The 17,711-nt window shown below is 41.1% G+C and overlaps 1 protein-coding gene across 1 annotated transcript in view; it reads left to right on the forward strand.

Moving 5' to 3' along the window:
• The window catches only part of LHFPL6 (LHFPL tetraspan subfamily member 6), a 141,246-nt gene extending 125,681 nt beyond the window's left edge, over window positions 1-15,565 (forward strand). Inside the window, exons 3-4 of the mRNA XM_061344942.1 lie at window positions 271-369; window positions 14,497-15,565. Of these exons, the coding sequence (XP_061200926.1) occupies window positions 271-369; window positions 14,497-14,615 (218 nt within the window). The 3' untranslated portion in view covers window positions 14,616-15,565. The remainder of the gene's footprint in view (window positions 1-270; window positions 370-14,496) is intronic.
• Window positions 15,566-17,711: the final 2,146 nt, after the last annotated feature.

Below are 17,711 nucleotides of genomic sequence, written 5' to 3' on the forward strand. Positions count from 1 at the left end.
GAAGTCTAAAAGCTCTGAGGTAGAAGCTCTAGAAGCTGAGAATGGCTTCTGGTGCTTAACCAACAAAGCTGCCTCCAGGCCACAGACCATATGTAAAAACAGTATAGCAGAATGCAGCAGTAGGAGTCCAAATGACATTCTACTGGTTTTAGGAGAAAAAGAGATGTACTTTTTTTCTTTGAGATTCCCAAATGTCAGTTTGACACTTTGCAAGTGGCAGCCTGTGTTTAAGCCAATTGTATAAACTTCTATTTTCTTTTCTCTCTGTAGGTTTGTTGATCGGCTCTGGTTGTGCCCTCTATCCTCTTGGCTGGGACAGTGAAGAAGTCAGACAAACCTGTGGTAACCTTTCCAACCAGTTTGAACTGGGTGAGTCATCATCAGATCACCTCAGCCACATTGTACTCTTCTATGTTTTGTCAATAAAAGTAAAGAAGGACATAAGTGCAGGCTTGGAGAAACAACCCATTTGTGTGTGGTGGGGTATTCATACTGCATCATTCTGGTATGGTGCTAAGGCAAGGGAATTCAGATAGACTTGCTGGAAATGTTTTCCAAAAGAACATTATAAAAGAAAATGAAGGAATGTATGTATAAATTTAAGACATGGGATTTAATAGTCTTGCAATATGGGAGCTAACATGCCTGGAGATCTTGGCAGGGTAGGCAGAGGCATCATGTCACAACACAGATCAAGGCAAATCACAATGAGTGCAATTAGCTGTCTTTGAAGTCTGGCATGTTTATGGCTTTCTAACCCAAGCCGAGAGAGTATGGCTTTGGTTACTTACATCCTTGGGAAGCTGGTAAATAACACTAGTTCCTTATGTCAGCTTTCTCACAAGGAAGCCACTGGTTTTACTGTTGGTGGTTGCACTAAGCACTGAATGAGAGTCAGCGATGTGACCAAGCATGGCTCATAGCCATGCTGTGGGGGCAAGCTGCCTGAAAAGTGGTCTCTAGAAAACAAAGGCCCAGCAGTGACCTAAGGATTAAGCAATGTGGATGATCAGGATCTGATGTGTGAATGCACATCCTGGTTCTTTTTTAGCTAGAAGTATTGATGCAGCTGTTGATACCCTATTCTGTAAGTGCTTTCTGACCATGTGTCATTTGAGGAAGAGGGCAATCTCCTGAAGGGGCAGGCAAGACTAAGCACCCTCAGTGCTCAGCAGGCAAGACTGACTCTCCACCGGTGTGAGAATTCCCACTCCCAAGCATGGACACACAGAGCTTCCCATTTCCAGCCCCTGTGTGCTAAGCCTTATGGTTAGTGTTAGAAATCCTTTCCCTAGCTCTGTGTGCAGGGCTTCTGGTAGCCTGGCGTCAATCCCAGTGCAAAGAACAGTGGATGTAAATGGTGTCCCAGGGTTAACCACAAGCTTGCTGCATTATCTTTTATTTTTGCACTGATATGTCTATCAAGCTTCAGGAATAAGAAATTATGTTTCTGTTTCAGAGATATTTCTTTCAAATATATGCAAATAAATTGAGGTTGAAAGTTAAAAATGTTGTTTTAGGAGAGATGCTCCAGGTCACCCTCCCTTATGCCAATTCCTGTGGCATTTTGGAGTGCTTTTCATCTGGCATATGACCAGAAATTCTCTTTACCAATATCAGCACCCATCTCTACCACCACCAGTGATTTTATTATCAGCAGTGCTGCCCAAGGGGTGTGCAACGTGCTCTAGAAGCTTTACCTTATTATTTTGAACTCTAATATCCTTCTGTGCTATTGATATTAAATTTTCTTTTCAGCAAAGTATAAAAAGTTCTTGCAACTTTTTTATTCACCTAATAATTGAAAGATTGAACATGAAGGAGACAGAGCAATGAGAACAGAAATTTAACAGAAAGTTAACTAGCGGAAAAATAGTGTCCCTGAACTAAGATTCCCAACTCCAGGGAAGGGTGTCTCAAAGGATGTAATAGAAAGACTAGACAAAACACAGCAGTAACTGTTGCAGGGAACAGTCAGGTTCATCACTGCCCATGATCAATCTTGTACCTGAAGTAGTTCCTAGGTGTCCCATTTGGCAGCTCCCTCATTTGAAGGGGTGGCTAGCGCCTTGTGGGTGCATACTGATGCTGCTCTTCCACACCAAGCATGCAGTTCTGCTCCTGTGGTTCCTGTTTGTCTCCTGACAGCCTGCTTGTTCCCAGGTTTCAGTTGTTCCTCTCCCCAGAGTGCAGAAAAGCGTGACCTTTCCAGGTTATTTCTCAGCTGGGTGTCATGCCAGCCTGAGCTCCTTGAAGACAGCACTTAGGCAGTTACAAGCTATGACCTTAAACATAGTTGTGTCCACAATCAAGCAGAGTCTCTGAGACCACCTTCACCATCTCATGACTCATGAGTCAGATACCTGCATAAATTCAATCACCCTGTCATTGACATCAGTGAGGAAAGCCATGTGAAAAATTTCAGCTGACAGCATTCCTTCCAGGTACACATAAGGACCCTGAGATTTATTACATTAACTGTGAAGGCGTGTGCTCTTACTGTGTTTTCTGGACCTGGAGTATGCCGGCCTTGTGTTATGCAGGCCTAGACTTGACAGGAGTGCTGGTCTCACTGATCTGCTGCAATCATATGTTAACACATTAATTAACAGATTATAATGAGAGCTGAAATTTGCTATAGTGATTTCCACCAGGCAGCTCTGTCACTAAACATCTCTTTTCCAGACACACTGGCAGGGAATGGTTGGCTAGGATTTTTTTTTACTTAATGTCAATGCCTGGTTGATGCTGTGTTAGCAAAGTTATCTGTAAAGAAGAGGTACTGTCTAAGGGCCATTTAATAACCACACTGCTCATCATCTTTCATAAATACCTCTTGGTTGGTGATAACCCAAACCCTCTAGTCTTTTCTGAATCATTAGAGACTGGCTTACTTATTATAGCCTACAGACCAGAAATGATGTTTCAAAGACTTAATCTTGCTAAGTCTCAAGACAAATTTAAGTACTTATTGCTTTCATTTAAATATTTAATTTGATTAAGCCACAATGATATGCTTTCTGTTCGTGAATCTGTGAAATGAGTTGTCTCAAGAAGTACATACATACAGACTGCATTCTGCCCTCAGAAAAGCTGAGCTGCCATGAGCCCTGCACGGGTTTGCTGATGGGAGAAATGCTGGCAGTGGGAGTGCTGGTCCTTCACATTCTGCTGTGGTGGGTGCTAGTGAGGATGACACTGAGAGTCTAACTTAGCACATATGGTTACTCTCAAAGGAGTATGTTTGGGGTTCAAAGGGGTGCTGATCAGCACACAGCATACAGCCTCCCTTATGAGGATGGCAGAGTAACTGCTGCAGCATGGATCACAGGCAGCATGTGCATGCAGTTAGGAAAGACTGGACCAGAGAGCCAGCAAAGATGGAGGTTCAACACTGAGATTTGCTCTGGACTTACAAAAGGTGAGGAGGGAAAAATGGTTGAAGTTGAAGGTTGAGAAGATAAGCCAGCTGCTGCAATATGCATTATAGGAGGACGCGGAGGACAAGAGGCAGATGCAGAGGAGGGGCTGCAAGAACTCAGTTGAGAAACAGCTGAATTGTGCACTGTGAAATGTAATGTTAACCAGGGGTATTCCAGGATTAGCATTTGAATGAAAATTTTTGCTTTACCAAAACAAGAAAAAACCCCTCCCTGTAACATGCTTCTAACTAGATAGAATAAATAAATAGCAATGCTAAGAACCCATTAAAAAAAGCTTAATGCTTATTGGGTGTGCTAGACAAGAAGTGCTTCTCCGTGTCTTCAGGGTCTCTGAAAAGGCATTAAACTAACAGGTACTCCAAATAGTGCTGAGGTAGCCCATACTGTGAAGAGGGAACCTCCTCCTTCCACCCCCACCAAACACACATTTCTGTATACATTCCAAAGCAATATTTAAAAAGGCTGCAGGAAAAATAGCCATGCCTTGAATTTATGTGTAAGTGGATTTGGGTATTCTTTTCTAGAAAACTGTCGTGGTTTAAGCCCAACCGGCAAACCAGAACCACGCAGCCTCTCGCTCACTCCCCACTCCCAGAGGGATGGTGGGGAGAATCAAAAGAATGTAATTCCCACGGTTGAGATAAGAACAGTCCAGTAACTAAGGTATAACACAAACCACTGCTGCTACCACCAGTAATAATAATGATAAGGGAAATAACAAGGGAAGAGAACACAACCACTCACCAGCCGCCAACCAATACCCAGCCCGACCCAAGCAGTGATCAAGCCCTTCTGGGTAACTGCCCCCAGTTTATATAGTGGGCATAACGTGCTGTGGTATGGAGTACCTCTTTGGTCAGTTTGGGTCAGGTGTCCTGTCTCTGCTTCCTCCTGGCTTCCCCTCCTCCCTGGCAGATCATGAGACTGAGAAAGTCCTTGGTCAGAGTAAACATTACTGAGCAGCAACTAAAAACATCGGTGTTATCAGCACTGTTCCCAGGCTGAAAGTCAAAACCACAACACTGCACCAGCTACTAAGGAGAAACATGACTGCTACTGCTGAACCCAGGACAAAAACCTAAGCCATCATTGTGAAATGCCCAGCACCTTGCTGCTCTCTTTAAAATTGGATATTTATTTGGTTTTTATTAAGTAAGTGAACTATGTCCAAAGGGCTTTTACTTAAACATTTATGTATTGAATCGGGATAATTCTTTTTCAATCAAATGAAAGTGGTTGTGCAACTCCATCTCTACAAAGAGTCATCAGTCTTCAACTGAAGATACCCTGCCAAGCACGACTCCATTTGTCGATTAAATTACATTCAATGGATGAGCTGTTTTGCTAATGAGGATGGGGAGTAACCTCTGTAAATAGACAGACAGAGAGGCTGATATAACTGTAAAGGGGGCTGCTCTCTGCTTTTCTTTAGCAATCTGGTTTTGTCATCATGAAAAAAAACAGAGTGATATACTGGGGCTTTGACAAATGACCTTTGGCAAATGTTGTTGAGGGATTAAGGCCATGATAGATCTCTGTCGTGTTCCTCTGCTTGTGTTTCCCAGCTCTCTGGCAGTCATCAGGACCTGTATGGAGGTCTTGGGGTCCTGCTCTCTGTTCATGGAATCATAGAATCAACTAAGTTGGAAAAGACTTCTAAGGTCATCATGTATTACCCTTAGCAGGGCATCATCAGTTGTAGAATGACACCTCTTTGTAGAGATGGAGTTGCTCAACCGCTTTCATTTGGTTGAAAAAAATTAGCCCAATTCAATACATAAATATTTAGGTAAACCTTTTGGGCATAGTTCACTTAATAAACAACAAATAGATGCCCAATTTTAAAGAGAGCAGCAAAGTGCTGGGCATTTCACAATGTTGGCTTAGATTTTCTAGAAAAGAATACCCAGTGAATACTAATGTATTCACATGTATAAATTCACATTGCAGCATCCCATCTCAGATCATAGATGGAACAGAGTTCCTACTGAAACACCAGACTGTGAACTGGAGCAGACGTCTGCTGCCATTTTAGGGAGGTAACTCCTAGAAGTACAGCGATATAAATAAATGGGGCAAGAGAAAAGCGATTTTTATGATTTAAGCCAGCATAGTTTGCTCAGTGACCAAGCCCAGTGACCCAGTCAAAGTGCTTAGTCTAATTTGGCCACAGGCTAATGCTTGAGGTGGAGACTGGAGTTGTAAACCAGCAGTGCTCAAAGGGACTGCCTTTCGCTTTTACCAGATGTCTGAGGATGGATCAAAATCATGTTAATCTCTTGTCATCACACAAGCTGTTGCCGTTATGATGCATTATTTACACCCTGGAGTTGCCTGTCAGCCTCTTCAGGACAGCACTGATGTGGCACAGGAGAACTGAGCTGCTGCGAGTTTCAAAATGAGTCAGAGCTACACAATCCTGTGGTCTGCAAAAGGAATTAACAGGCAATTTCCCCAAAGCAAGCATCTTTATAGCATATCACACATATAAGCATATACCACACATTCAGTTTTGCTGAGCTAGAGGCACTAATACCATTTTGTTTTCATTTCTAAATCTGCCACGCAAGAATAACAGCTGAAAAATAAGGGGTTTAGCAGGAAATTCATTAAACTGAGGGGCCCTGCATTAAGGTGAGAACATGCACTAAAGGTTGCAACCATCAGACATATGAAAAAAACCCCACATTTTGCAAAACTTAAATTGTATGAAGAAATCTTCTGAACTTGCATGCCTTTTATTTTAAGGGCAATGTGAGTATATACAGATGAATACATTAGTATTGGGTTTGAATCATAGAATCATAGAATAGTTAGGGTTGAAAAGGACCTTAAGATCATCTAGTTCCAACCCCCATGCCATTGGCAGGGACACCTCCCACTAAACCATGCTACCCAAGGCTCTGTCCAACCTGGCCTTGAACAATGAATGTCTAATATCAAATGAGACTTCGTTTTAGGTCATCAATTTCATTTTTAGGCATTGATGTGCATGTGAAGACTGCTTAGTTGCTGTATGCTCATTTCTGTTACAGTCGGTGCAAGGGCAGTTAAATCCCACAAAAGGCACCAGAGAGTAGAGTGCATGCTCAGTTTAACTCCTAAAATCAAGCCTCAGTTGGCATCTGGTGAATAAGCTCCAGAAACGCTACCAGACCAATACCTAAGAGTCAAAACACAAAATTCTTATCTAGAGTAAGACTCATTTGCCTAAATGTAGATGATTCATGCCATTGTAGGTGCCCTAGGAAACTCCAGCTGCCATTTCCTACCACAAGATGTGTGAAAAGATAATATGTACTTATTACCTGATATTATTACTTATTACATATAAATTATATTATGTACCTTATTGACCTGAAAGAATAAATTGTTTTATTTTTTTTTTTAATTGAACTGCTTGGAAAATAAAGTTGTCATTCTTTTGGGCAGTTTGTGTTGTCAGTGTTTGGGCAGTCAGGACTCAGTCTGGATTATCAGTGCTCAAGAACTTTTTGCATCCTGCCACTTTTTGTAAGAGTTTACTTTTTATGTCATGCATTTCCTGCCTAGGGATTACTTTTTTATTCTCCAGGATGATCATTTATGCTAAGAAGCATCCTACAAATGTGACTTGGTGTTTGCTGTAACTATGTTAAGAGCTCATCTTTGAGTTTCATTATGCTCTTCACTGCTATTAAAGGCAGTGAAAATCACAGGTCTGGCAGTGAGGACTCATGTGGCTCAGGTACGGCCACTGGCACACCATGCCCTGCCTACCTACCTGGCAGCTGCTGCCACAGCCTTCCCAAAAATACATTCTATGCTTGTTTGAGTTCATGCCATCCTTACAAGGCTGGGAGCAGTCTCCTGCCCTGTTTCTTCTGCACAACCTCCTAGACCCTCTGCAGTTGTTTTATGTTTTCTGGCTCTCATGCTCTATTGCTACCTCTGTCATACACAGAGACATTCTAGGTCTGGGGGCCCAGCTGCAGCAGCAGTCAAAGCTGGTGGCTCCAAATGCACACCTTTGCTTGCCCTCTGTGGTGGTCCATCTATCTGTGAACTGCTGTGGAAGGGCTCTCCTAGCCAATGTGGAGCAATTTAAAAGGCTGGCTCCCATCCTGAGCTAAACAAGCAGCTGAATTGCCCTCAAAAGCTCTCAGAAACTTCTCTGTTGAGGGGTATTTGTTTCCAAATATCACTGTTATTAAGGTTCCCCTTTGCCACTTTTAGAGGGCTTGAAATATCTTAAAGAGAACTGTTGACTTGATAGTTACTTCTGTTGTAGAAATGTTAGAGTCAATTATCTTTAAAGCACTTTAAAAGCAAACAGTGCAGTTACTAAAACAACATAAAAGCCCCACAGAAAGCAGTGGATACAAAAAAAAAAAAAATAAGCTTTGTCAGCTAGTTGATTTGCCTTAGGTGGCATCATTTCAGCATCTGGCTGAGTGTTGATATACAGTGCCAAAACAATCAAGAAAAGGATTTAGAGGGTAGGACAATTTATTAGAATCCTATTAAAGGCAAAGGCTTCAAAGCTATATTTTTCCATGAGCAATCTATCTAACAAAGCCAGTTTTCTTGTTTGCAGATCTTCTGCGAACAGCTCAGAGATTTTACCACTTCAGTTTTTTGAGTGAGGCTAAGCACAATCTTTACGAGCACACCTGAGCTTCAGCTTCTGAGTTCTTAGATAAATGAATGAGTCAGTCTACGTGCTAGTAAAAAAAGTGTTTCATCGAGGAGCATTTCCTCTTTAGTGCCACCTGGATAACTTCCATTATTAAATCTTTGTGTTTGGTGACTATATCAAGGTCAACATATATTCCCTCTAACACAAGGCACTTGCCTTTGTTGCCAGAGTTAGAACATGGATATGCAAGGACCCTCTGCAGTCAATAGAGATAACCAGGAACATCCAGAAAGGGACTCAGAACACCTGGAAGCAAGTACATGATGCTTTTTATTACCTGCAAAGGGGAGCTAAACTGGTTGTGTGGAATCCCTTCATAGTTAGGGGGAGAGAATTAGATGCTGCTAGAGCAGGGTTCACCTGTTATACTTTGTCTATTTTAAGATGAAATGCAACACACTCCTGTAACTGACTTTTTCTCCTTGTCTCCAGAGGGAACCTGAGAGACTAGTCCAGTGTAAGTCTCTGTACTGTGGATGTCCAAAAAGAGGTGAAATTCATTTCACTTCCTGTAATAGGTGGGATTTCTGCTGACTTCTTCCAGGAGTCTGGGAAAGCTCCTTATTAGCAGGACATAAGCTCTTAGGAATTTCAGCATTTTAATTGACATAAGGTATTGGTTTCTTCTTCATTGTTCCATAGTAAATGAACACCTAAGCAAATACGAGGTTCAATTAAACAAAATTATGTGATCCTCCAAAGAAAGGAGGATTTGGTCATATAAGTAAGTGTCTGCATGCAGTAGAAGTGAAGAATTTCAAGTTGGCACTTCTTTTTCTGCTTTTTTACACTTATGAATTTTATTGTATTTTATGCATTTAATTGCAAACCAAAACACTCATACACTTTCTTTGACCAATTATAAGTAACCAAAATAGCTTGATCTGTGAATGCATAAAAAAATCATGTGTTTTAAAAACCAATGACTCTATTAAGAAAGTCATAGCCATGCAGCAGACAAAGAAACCAGCTTCACTAAAGTCCTTATTTGATATCCAACTGTTTGTTTGGCTGCAGTTTTACCTTATACAGTGTTCTTTCTGTGTTTCACTTAACTACTTTAATCCTTTCTGAATGCATTCCAAGTTTTAACTTCTTTTCGTGCTTTTGTAGGTGATTTCACATGATGTTTTTTCATTGTAACTCTGTCAAGGAAAAAAAATCTTCAGCTATTTCATTTATGTTGGCTTTGTTTCAAAATAATTGTGCCTTCTTATTAATAGGCTGATTATCTTTAACATTCATCTGTGGCTTTCATACTTCCAAATCCCTGTATATCCCTTAACATCACACACTCCTTACTTTTTTCTCTGATTACTTTTCCAACACCCTGATTGATTATTTGAATTCACATTCCCTGGACTCTCATGTGAAGCTGTTAATTAGATTTTCTGCACAATATTTTTGCAAGTAGGAATTGTAGTTTTTATTTCTGAAGGTATATAATTTGTATTCTTCAGCCCAGCTAATTCTGAAACCATTTTTCCTTCATCTTTTAAAATAGGCTGTACATAAGGTTAAATGATCAGTTTGCCAAATACTCCAGGCTTCAAGCCCAGGATAGTCTTAACATGAACAGCAAAGAAGGCACAAATATTTAGGATCCTAAGTCTTACAGTTAACAAGTTTGCATCCAAGATACTTTCATATTCTGGATATTTTTTCTTAAGTGTCAATTATTGGTTATTGTCGATTAAAATCATATGTTATTTTGAGGACCTTGATAACTCTCTGATAACTATTTGTAAGACATCATGAGTAGAAGTCCTAGCAGAATTCTGTTTCGGCACCTGGATCCTGGCACAGCTCCACAGTAGATCAAGTACCCACAGATTTTATGTTGCCAAATTTCACTCGCTCCCAAATTTGTCTTAATCTTTATATGACTTACATATTGAAGAGGAGAGGGAAGCTAAGAGACATACATCATGCCTTGAAGATCACATTAGAAATCAGGAAAAGGCATGGAAGTGTTTTTTTGACAAGCCCATTCATCACTGCAAAACTACCATTATACAATCTTTGATCTTTCAATTTAGGAAATATTGTTTTATATTCTATAAGACTCTTTTCTCCTGAATTTTCTTTCTACTGTGTCCTCAATCACCTTATTTTTGTCCTTTATCTTCAGGGACTGCAATTTCTCTCAATCCTTTTACAAAAGAGAAGAGTATAATGTTTCCATGCTTTCCTTCTTTTATTTGCTTGGAAAGTGGCCATCCATCCGTACAGCTGCAAGGTCTGTTATTCTGTGATTTCAGTGTTCATCCTGACACTCTCTTGCTGCTAATCCCAGTAAAACAAATGTGAAAACAAAGTTCTTGATGGCTGACTACAGATACACCTGAGCTGACTTGGACAGTCTTGCTTCACTGAGCAACCAAGAGCTCAAATTATTTATGCTTTTACCAAAAAAATCCCCCCAAAGATTCATAAATAACAAAATGCTGAAGCCATAGCTTCTCCCACCATACTGACCTTTCAAGTAAAGACTAAATTGTTAAAAGCAACACCAACTGTGTGCAGAGGAAGAAGTTGCTGTGATGCATGTCATCTCTATCAGCTAAAAGAGTACTTCAGCTGCTGGGGAATTAACTTTGGCATGAAACCAGATCCAGCCCTTCTTATGAGCAAGAACATGTACATATTCTCGAACGCATTTCCACACTTTCAGTGGACTAGCACACTTCTCCTGGCATATATGTATTCCTGTGCATCCTTAAGAAAACAACATTTTTTTTTTGTGCCTTTATGTGTGCATGAAAATTGACGTGTTTTTAGTAATTGTTTTAATTTAGTCAAGTAATTGGTTGGCTCTGCTCTTCATTTTAGAGTTTTGATGTTAAAAATATCAGAAACTGCAATGGAGCATTTCTAATCTTTAGTATGATGGGCTCCATGAAGAAGACCTGCTCTACCTGATGGTTAAATTTAAGCCCCAGCTCTGCAGAGTTCTTAACTGTGTGCTAAGCTCTGAATACAGCTACTCCCACTGATGTTATTGCAATAAAATTAGAACATGAAAAAGGGTCCTTCTGTGACCCATTATTATAAAATATCTAAAGCTAGAAAGCAAAATCTGTCTTCTCTTATAACATTTCTAAAGATGTTTTTCTTTTCATTTGATGTTACATTTAATTACTCATCAACCCTGCTTTTTATAAAGCTCCTGTTCCTCTTAAAATCTGTGTTTAATATCAAAGTGAAGCAGAAGTCATTTTACAGTTTAAACTGCAACTAAGTTACCCAATTATTGACAACGAAAAATCTTTCTTTAGGGTATAGTGGAATAAAATAGGTCATATATGTAGTAAAATGAGAAAACCAGAGCAGAAATGTTAACTCTGAAAATGTTTTTTCTCCTTGTGCAATACAGAATTATAAAAGGAGTGGTGTTGTTTCATTTTGACACGGGGCTATGCGCCTCAGGCAATCATTCATTGCAACAGGTACCTTGAGATTGATTATCTCTGGCCTTATAGCTATACTTGGGTATGGACCTAGAACTTACCTATACTGACAATGAAAAGTATAGCTAATTCCTCTACCATGAGACACCTTCTCTGCTGGAGGCTCTTCAGCACAGTAGCTTGAAATGCTGTTCTGCTCAGCATCATCTGAGTACAGATCAGGCTATTCTATCCAAGGCCCCCCATTGTTTCTGACACAGACAGGAAATAATGGGCAGGTTTATTGCTGTGTTATTATAGCTGTAAGGTCAGGCTCCTGGCTCTTTCATCCATTCTCCTTCACTCTCTGATTTTTTCATTTGTTCGTCTTGAGCCAACTCACGCTTCTGAACTACATTGCATTTGTTAGATCAAGAGACTGCCTGCCATGCCTCAGAGCATTAAGTAGGGCACTGGTCCTTAGGGTAAATGGAGCATGGTATGGAGAAATAAACATTATTCTCTTCAGCCAAGACTGAACATGCATGTTGTATATCTGTTGAGCATATCTCTGACACTGATTTAACAGTTCTTTCTTCTTAAGAAGTATATCACATACCTTCTCCCCCTCTCTCACTGCCAAGGCATAAAAGTTGAAATCATGCCATGCAAAAGTTCAAATTTACTTCATTCTATCCCACTTAGGTCACAGCCTTGGGCAGTGCTAGCAGGTGACTCTTTAAACTCTTCTTAAAGGTGTCATTTTGACATTTATTTTCTCTACCTAGAAGCATTATGTAGAGAAAGGTTTACTTTTTCAAGCTGCACCTACAATACTCTAATAGTTTTAGAAATACTTAGCAACTTAAAAAGACCAATCAAATAGAGTCAATCATATCATAAGACTTGCTTTAGCACACCCCACCGTGATATAAATGTGATCATATTCAAAGCAATCTAGTGGATTTAAATATCTTGTGTATGCTTATCTCTGGTTTTGAAATTCCCAGCAGAAGCTATAGACAGTGTGTGTACACAGGCAAAGCAATAGATGGCCTGGACATAGGTCTCTGAACATCAGAGACATTGACAGGCTCTTGGCAGTTCTCTATGGTTTCCAATGGTCTTCTCTTTAGGAAATCAGACTCTCTGTGTGGTCTTCTGTAATGAAGCCAAGAAAGGTGTTGATCTACAGAGCATAACTAGATTACAAACCCAAGTAAATCTCCCTTCCTGCTCCAGCACATTGGAGAGAGGGGCTAATGAGCTCAAGCCAACACCACAGCTCTTCAAGTCCTCTGATCGCGTCAGGATTTTTGTTTTACTGAACATTTTTTTAAATAAAAAGCTCTAAGGGTTGTGAAGAAAAAAAATCAACAAGTACTATGCTTCCTGCTGTGGTGTCAAACTGGTATCTTCAGAGCAGCCAAGAACCTAAGTCTTGCCTCTCCCTAATGTCTCCTTACAAAGCTGGCCTGATAATACCCTCAAGACAGTCAAGGGACATGCTGTCTGCCTTGAAGAATGCTTTGGACATGTTGAGATATACAGACATCTTGTGTGTCTTGTGCCTAAGGCAGGATTAGCTGAACCCAAAGACTTGCCCTCAAGGATTCCACTGGAACAAAGTATGGACATGCCACCTGTTTCAGCTCTGTCTTCCAGGATGGAAACTCTGTTGTTACCTTCTGTTCTCCAGAGGGAAGAATGATTTCTGCTGCTTTTTCCAGAGAAGGGAAGGAAGTGTATTGCTGCTTGTGCATTACTGAGAATACTCACTGCTCAAAGCAGGGTGATATCACCCAAGATTATAACACAAGAAGAACCTCAGTGGTAAAGGAGTCCCAAACACTCAAGATCACAATGACCAAGATCATGCAGCCCAAGTGAAAATTATTTTGGGGATGGGCTGAAACCCTGAGGATTAACAGCAGCCATCTCCCTGCTTTTGGAGACCTCTGGGAGGAAGCTTCCTCCCTACTGCAGCTGCTGTTTTCCTGATCTCCTCCTATTCTTAAGGCACAGTGGTGCCTGGAAGGGGAACAATCACTTCATGGTATACCATGGGAATCCCCAGCACCATTCACTAGTGATGAATTTGGCTCATACCGATAAAAGATACTGAGGCCATTAAATGTATTCAAGGCATATTGTGACACTGTTAAACACATTAGGCAAAAGATCAGTGAAGTTTTCAGCAACGAGTTGTGACCTTGGTGGGGTTAGGGAAATTTCTGTATTTTCATATTTCTGGACTCTGTTCCCACAGCAGCCGCCATGCAGGTGGTCCCTTGTCACCACACTGCTTTGTGGATGTTCAGGGTTGATGCCTGTGTGAGGGAGACATGTTCCTCACAGCTATGTCCTGGATTATTGTCTTCCAGCAGCTTGCAGCCAGATCTGGTTTTGAGCCCTGTCACTGCAGTGGTAGAGCTGGACCGACTTAGCTCTTCATGAAGGGAGCAGGTCCTGGTCCAAGTTACCTGCAAAGCCTCAAAATCTCAGTCAAAAATAATCAAAATATGCTCAAATGCTGCCTGGAGGAGGGGAAGAAAGAGAAGTGTGGGGAAAATCCTCTTTAGACTGCAGCCACTGTGGAGAGCAGTGCCATGGGCACTCCCTGGGGCAGGCAGGCAGAGGGATGCCTGCCCATGGCTGAGCCCTGCCTGTCCCATGGCTGAGCCAGCAGCCTCAGCTTTGGCTCTCACGTGTCATTCCCCCCTTATGGAAAATGGTAACTGGCCAAGCAAGTGATCCCAGAGGCCTATCTGCTTAACCAGTATATAACAAATTAAGGGGAGCCATTTAACGAGCTTGGCTTCTCTAATTGCTTGAATTATACCCTGCGTTCCCTGTCTGAGGTGGACGTACAAGCAAGCAGAAACCTAGACAAGTGTTTTCAACTGAGTGGGCAGCAAGGAGGGTGGTGGCGGTGCTTCCCTCCCCTGGCTAACACTGTTTATGTGTTACTGTGTTTCCCTTGCAGGGACCTGCCACATCGGCTGGGCCTACTACTGCACGGGTGGTGGCGCAGCGGCGGCCATGCTGGTGTGCACCTGGCTGGCCTGCTTCTCGGGTAAGAAGCAGAAGCAGTACCCCTACTGAGCAGCCCCAGCTGCAGGCGCTACCAGGCGCCACTGGGGCTTGCTGACTCCTCTGGATAACCACGGTGGACAAGATGTTTTCAAGTGCTTTCTCTCTGGAGTGGGTATGGGCAGGGTGGCGGGTGGCCCCAGGGAGGGCAGGGAGGTGACTGGCACTGCAGAGCTACCCAGCTGGGCTGGACAGGTATGGGCTTTCTCACCCGTGCTTGTGGTCTGCTCCGCAAGGAAAACTCCGCTTTGGTAAATGGTGAAATCCTGCGTGCACCAGTTAATTGAGAGGTGGGATGGCAGTGCCCAGAGGCTGGGGTAGCAGCCTCTTGGTGCGGCACTCCCAAAAGCACACATGCACGCACAGACATTGACCATGGCACAAAATGAGCAGAGAGGATCTTTTGGTGCGATTCTCCTTTCTTTTCTTTTTTTTCTTTTTTTTTTTACACTTCTCTCTGGTGGTTTAAAATTCAGTGTTGCAACACTTTTTAATCTATACATAAAACTTAATAAAAGGACCAATAAGCCACTTTATCAGTATTTTGTATATTCTCTACACATTTTTCCTCCCCAGACATTTAGCCACTGCTTATTCAGCCCTATATAACTTTTATTAAGCCTCTGTGTTTTCAGCGTTATTACAAAAATGCAACATAATTACTTGGCATATGTAGCGTTTCCCTATAGTACTTTTATGAAGTGAAGTAAATGGACGTTTTTCCGTCCATTGGAAATTCCACTCACAGTACTGTAGAGCTCTGTTGGTTATATAGGACTAACAGGAAAATTCTTCCAGACATAGATTTCTGTTGCAGTTATGTTTATCTCATTGATGTTGTATTGTGCTGTACCATGTTTATTATTTCAATATTCATTTTTGTAAAATATATATATATTATATGTGCTATTTTATGTTTGTATTTGAAAAATCCCTGTAAATAAATATTTCCTTGATCAATACTTGCAACACGTGGTCATGTCAATAGATTAAGAACTTCCTTCCTAGATCCCCATTGGAAAAACCCTTGGAAATAACCATGACTTTTACAACCATGCTGCATCCTTTTTCCCTGTAAACCACATACATTTAGGGTTAGTTACACTGCCTGAGGACAGACATCTATTGCCACTGGAGGCATTCTGACATGCCGCATTTTTGCCTGGTGCTGTCAGATGTCTTGCAGGACTTCAATGAGATTTTCCCATTCTCTCCTGACTGCTGTGGACTAGGAATTTCACACATCACTGCATGCCATGGTTTAAGCAACTAAAACAAGCCCTTACTTTCTTAATAGCATGGACATTGATTACATACCTACCAGGCAGTTTTCCCTGCACAAGATACTGGGACTTGCATATACAAAAAGTATATACAAAACTTCAAAACAATCTTCTATTTTAACAAAAACAGTGGCAGGTTAGAGCATGGGAACTTATACAGGGTTTTCAATCATTACATTAGCTAACATTATTCCCTTTCAGACCTGTTTTTCTGCTCTTGTTTTCCCAATATATTTCTGTTGTGTATCTCTAAGTTACAGCCTATGTTCTCATTGCATTTCTGCTGGTTATTAACATTTGTAGCTGTTGCAACTCTGAAATCGTGCAGTTGCTTTGTACCTTATGCTGGGCGGCTTTTTGGAGGTATGTGGGAAATAGCAATGTCAGCTTGCAGTGATCAATCCTGATACTGCTGAACTGAATTTTATCAAGTTTCATTATAGGCTAAGCACTATTTATTTGCTTTATGCTGCTGTGCAGTGAAAACAAAATTTTACCTTACCCCTCCCATATTAGCCCATAATAGCCCTATCACATCCAACTGCACTTCTGAGAAGCACACCAGTGATGCCCTGGGGACTTTCCTCCCCGCACACTTTTCCAGTGGCACCAGCAGCAGTGGAACATGGAGCTCTTCTGCCCTCAGGTTTCAGGTCTCATCCCTTCTTGTGAGCACTGAGGACCGTGCCCAAACCTGCTGCAGGAGGTCAGTGACATTGCATATACCCTCACAGTAAATATTAATATGCCTGTTAATTTTGTGGATTGCTGCTTTATTAAAACTGAAGAAGGTGAAAACACAGCTTTGACTGTGGTTCCCCATGGTTCCCCATGGTTCCAATAAGAAGTTTGACAGATATCTCAATAGAAAAATGCTGCCTTTGTACAGTATGCTGCTGTGGGAATATGCCTTTCCCTCCACTGAAACTGCAGTTTTACTATACAAAATTTCAGTAACTTAGCTATAGAAGTATGAGTGTTACTATTCTAAATTTGACCCTCCCTAGATTACATCCTGGGCTATGCACCGTGAACAACATTTTCACCTTTTTAAATCTTCCTGTGCTCAGGTTTGGGCTTGATTTATCATGATAAACTGGAACTATGCAATTACTTCATGAAGTAAATTAGGTTTTTCTTACAATGCGGTACAATTACAGCATGACTGACTCTCTGATTTTGTAAACAATCTTTTTTTAATTTGGGCTTTAATAAAGTGTCAATTTTTAATAAACGAGCCAATGATATATGCTGCACCTGCTTTGTAGCTGTTTATCATATAGCCTTCAGCTGCTCTCATATGAATAAACCAATCGCAGCTTAATTAGATTTGTCCGTATTTTGTGCATTTTGGTTCTGATACCCATTTTGCACTAGAATATAAATACCATTTATTATCATGGTTATCAAGCTTCACAGTTGGAAACTCTAATAACTTCGAAATGAGTAAAAGATTGCTTTCAATTGCACACAATGAAGTGTCAATGAAATATTTACAATATTTACTATGTTTAATTTTCCATTTATTTATTCTTGAAGATGAGGAGCTTGGCCTTGAGTTTGTCAAAACAAAAGACATGAACTTGCACAGGCTCCTAGGTCACTGAATTCTGTCCTTCCCATTGCTGGCAACCATACCACATAATCTTGTTAATATATTTGTCAAGCTGTATTTTGAAACTATTTAAGCAGTTTTCCCCCGACAACTACAATGGGAAATTTATTCCAAAATCTCAGTCTTTGGGTGGTTAGACACTTCTAAGTTACAGACCACCTTGTATTCTGGAGCTCACAGATGTCAGAGGTCACAGTTCACTTCCAGCAA

Source organism: Neopsephotus bourkii, unplaced genomic scaffold (genome assembly GCF_033783945.1).
Source record: "Neopsephotus bourkii isolate Nb327-2 ecotype Australia unplaced genomic scaffold, CSIRO-AGI_Nbou_v1 NB_36, whole genome shotgun sequence".
Classification (NCBI taxonomy): domain Eukaryota; kingdom Metazoa; phylum Chordata; class Aves; order Psittaciformes; family Psittacidae; genus Neopsephotus; species Neopsephotus bourkii.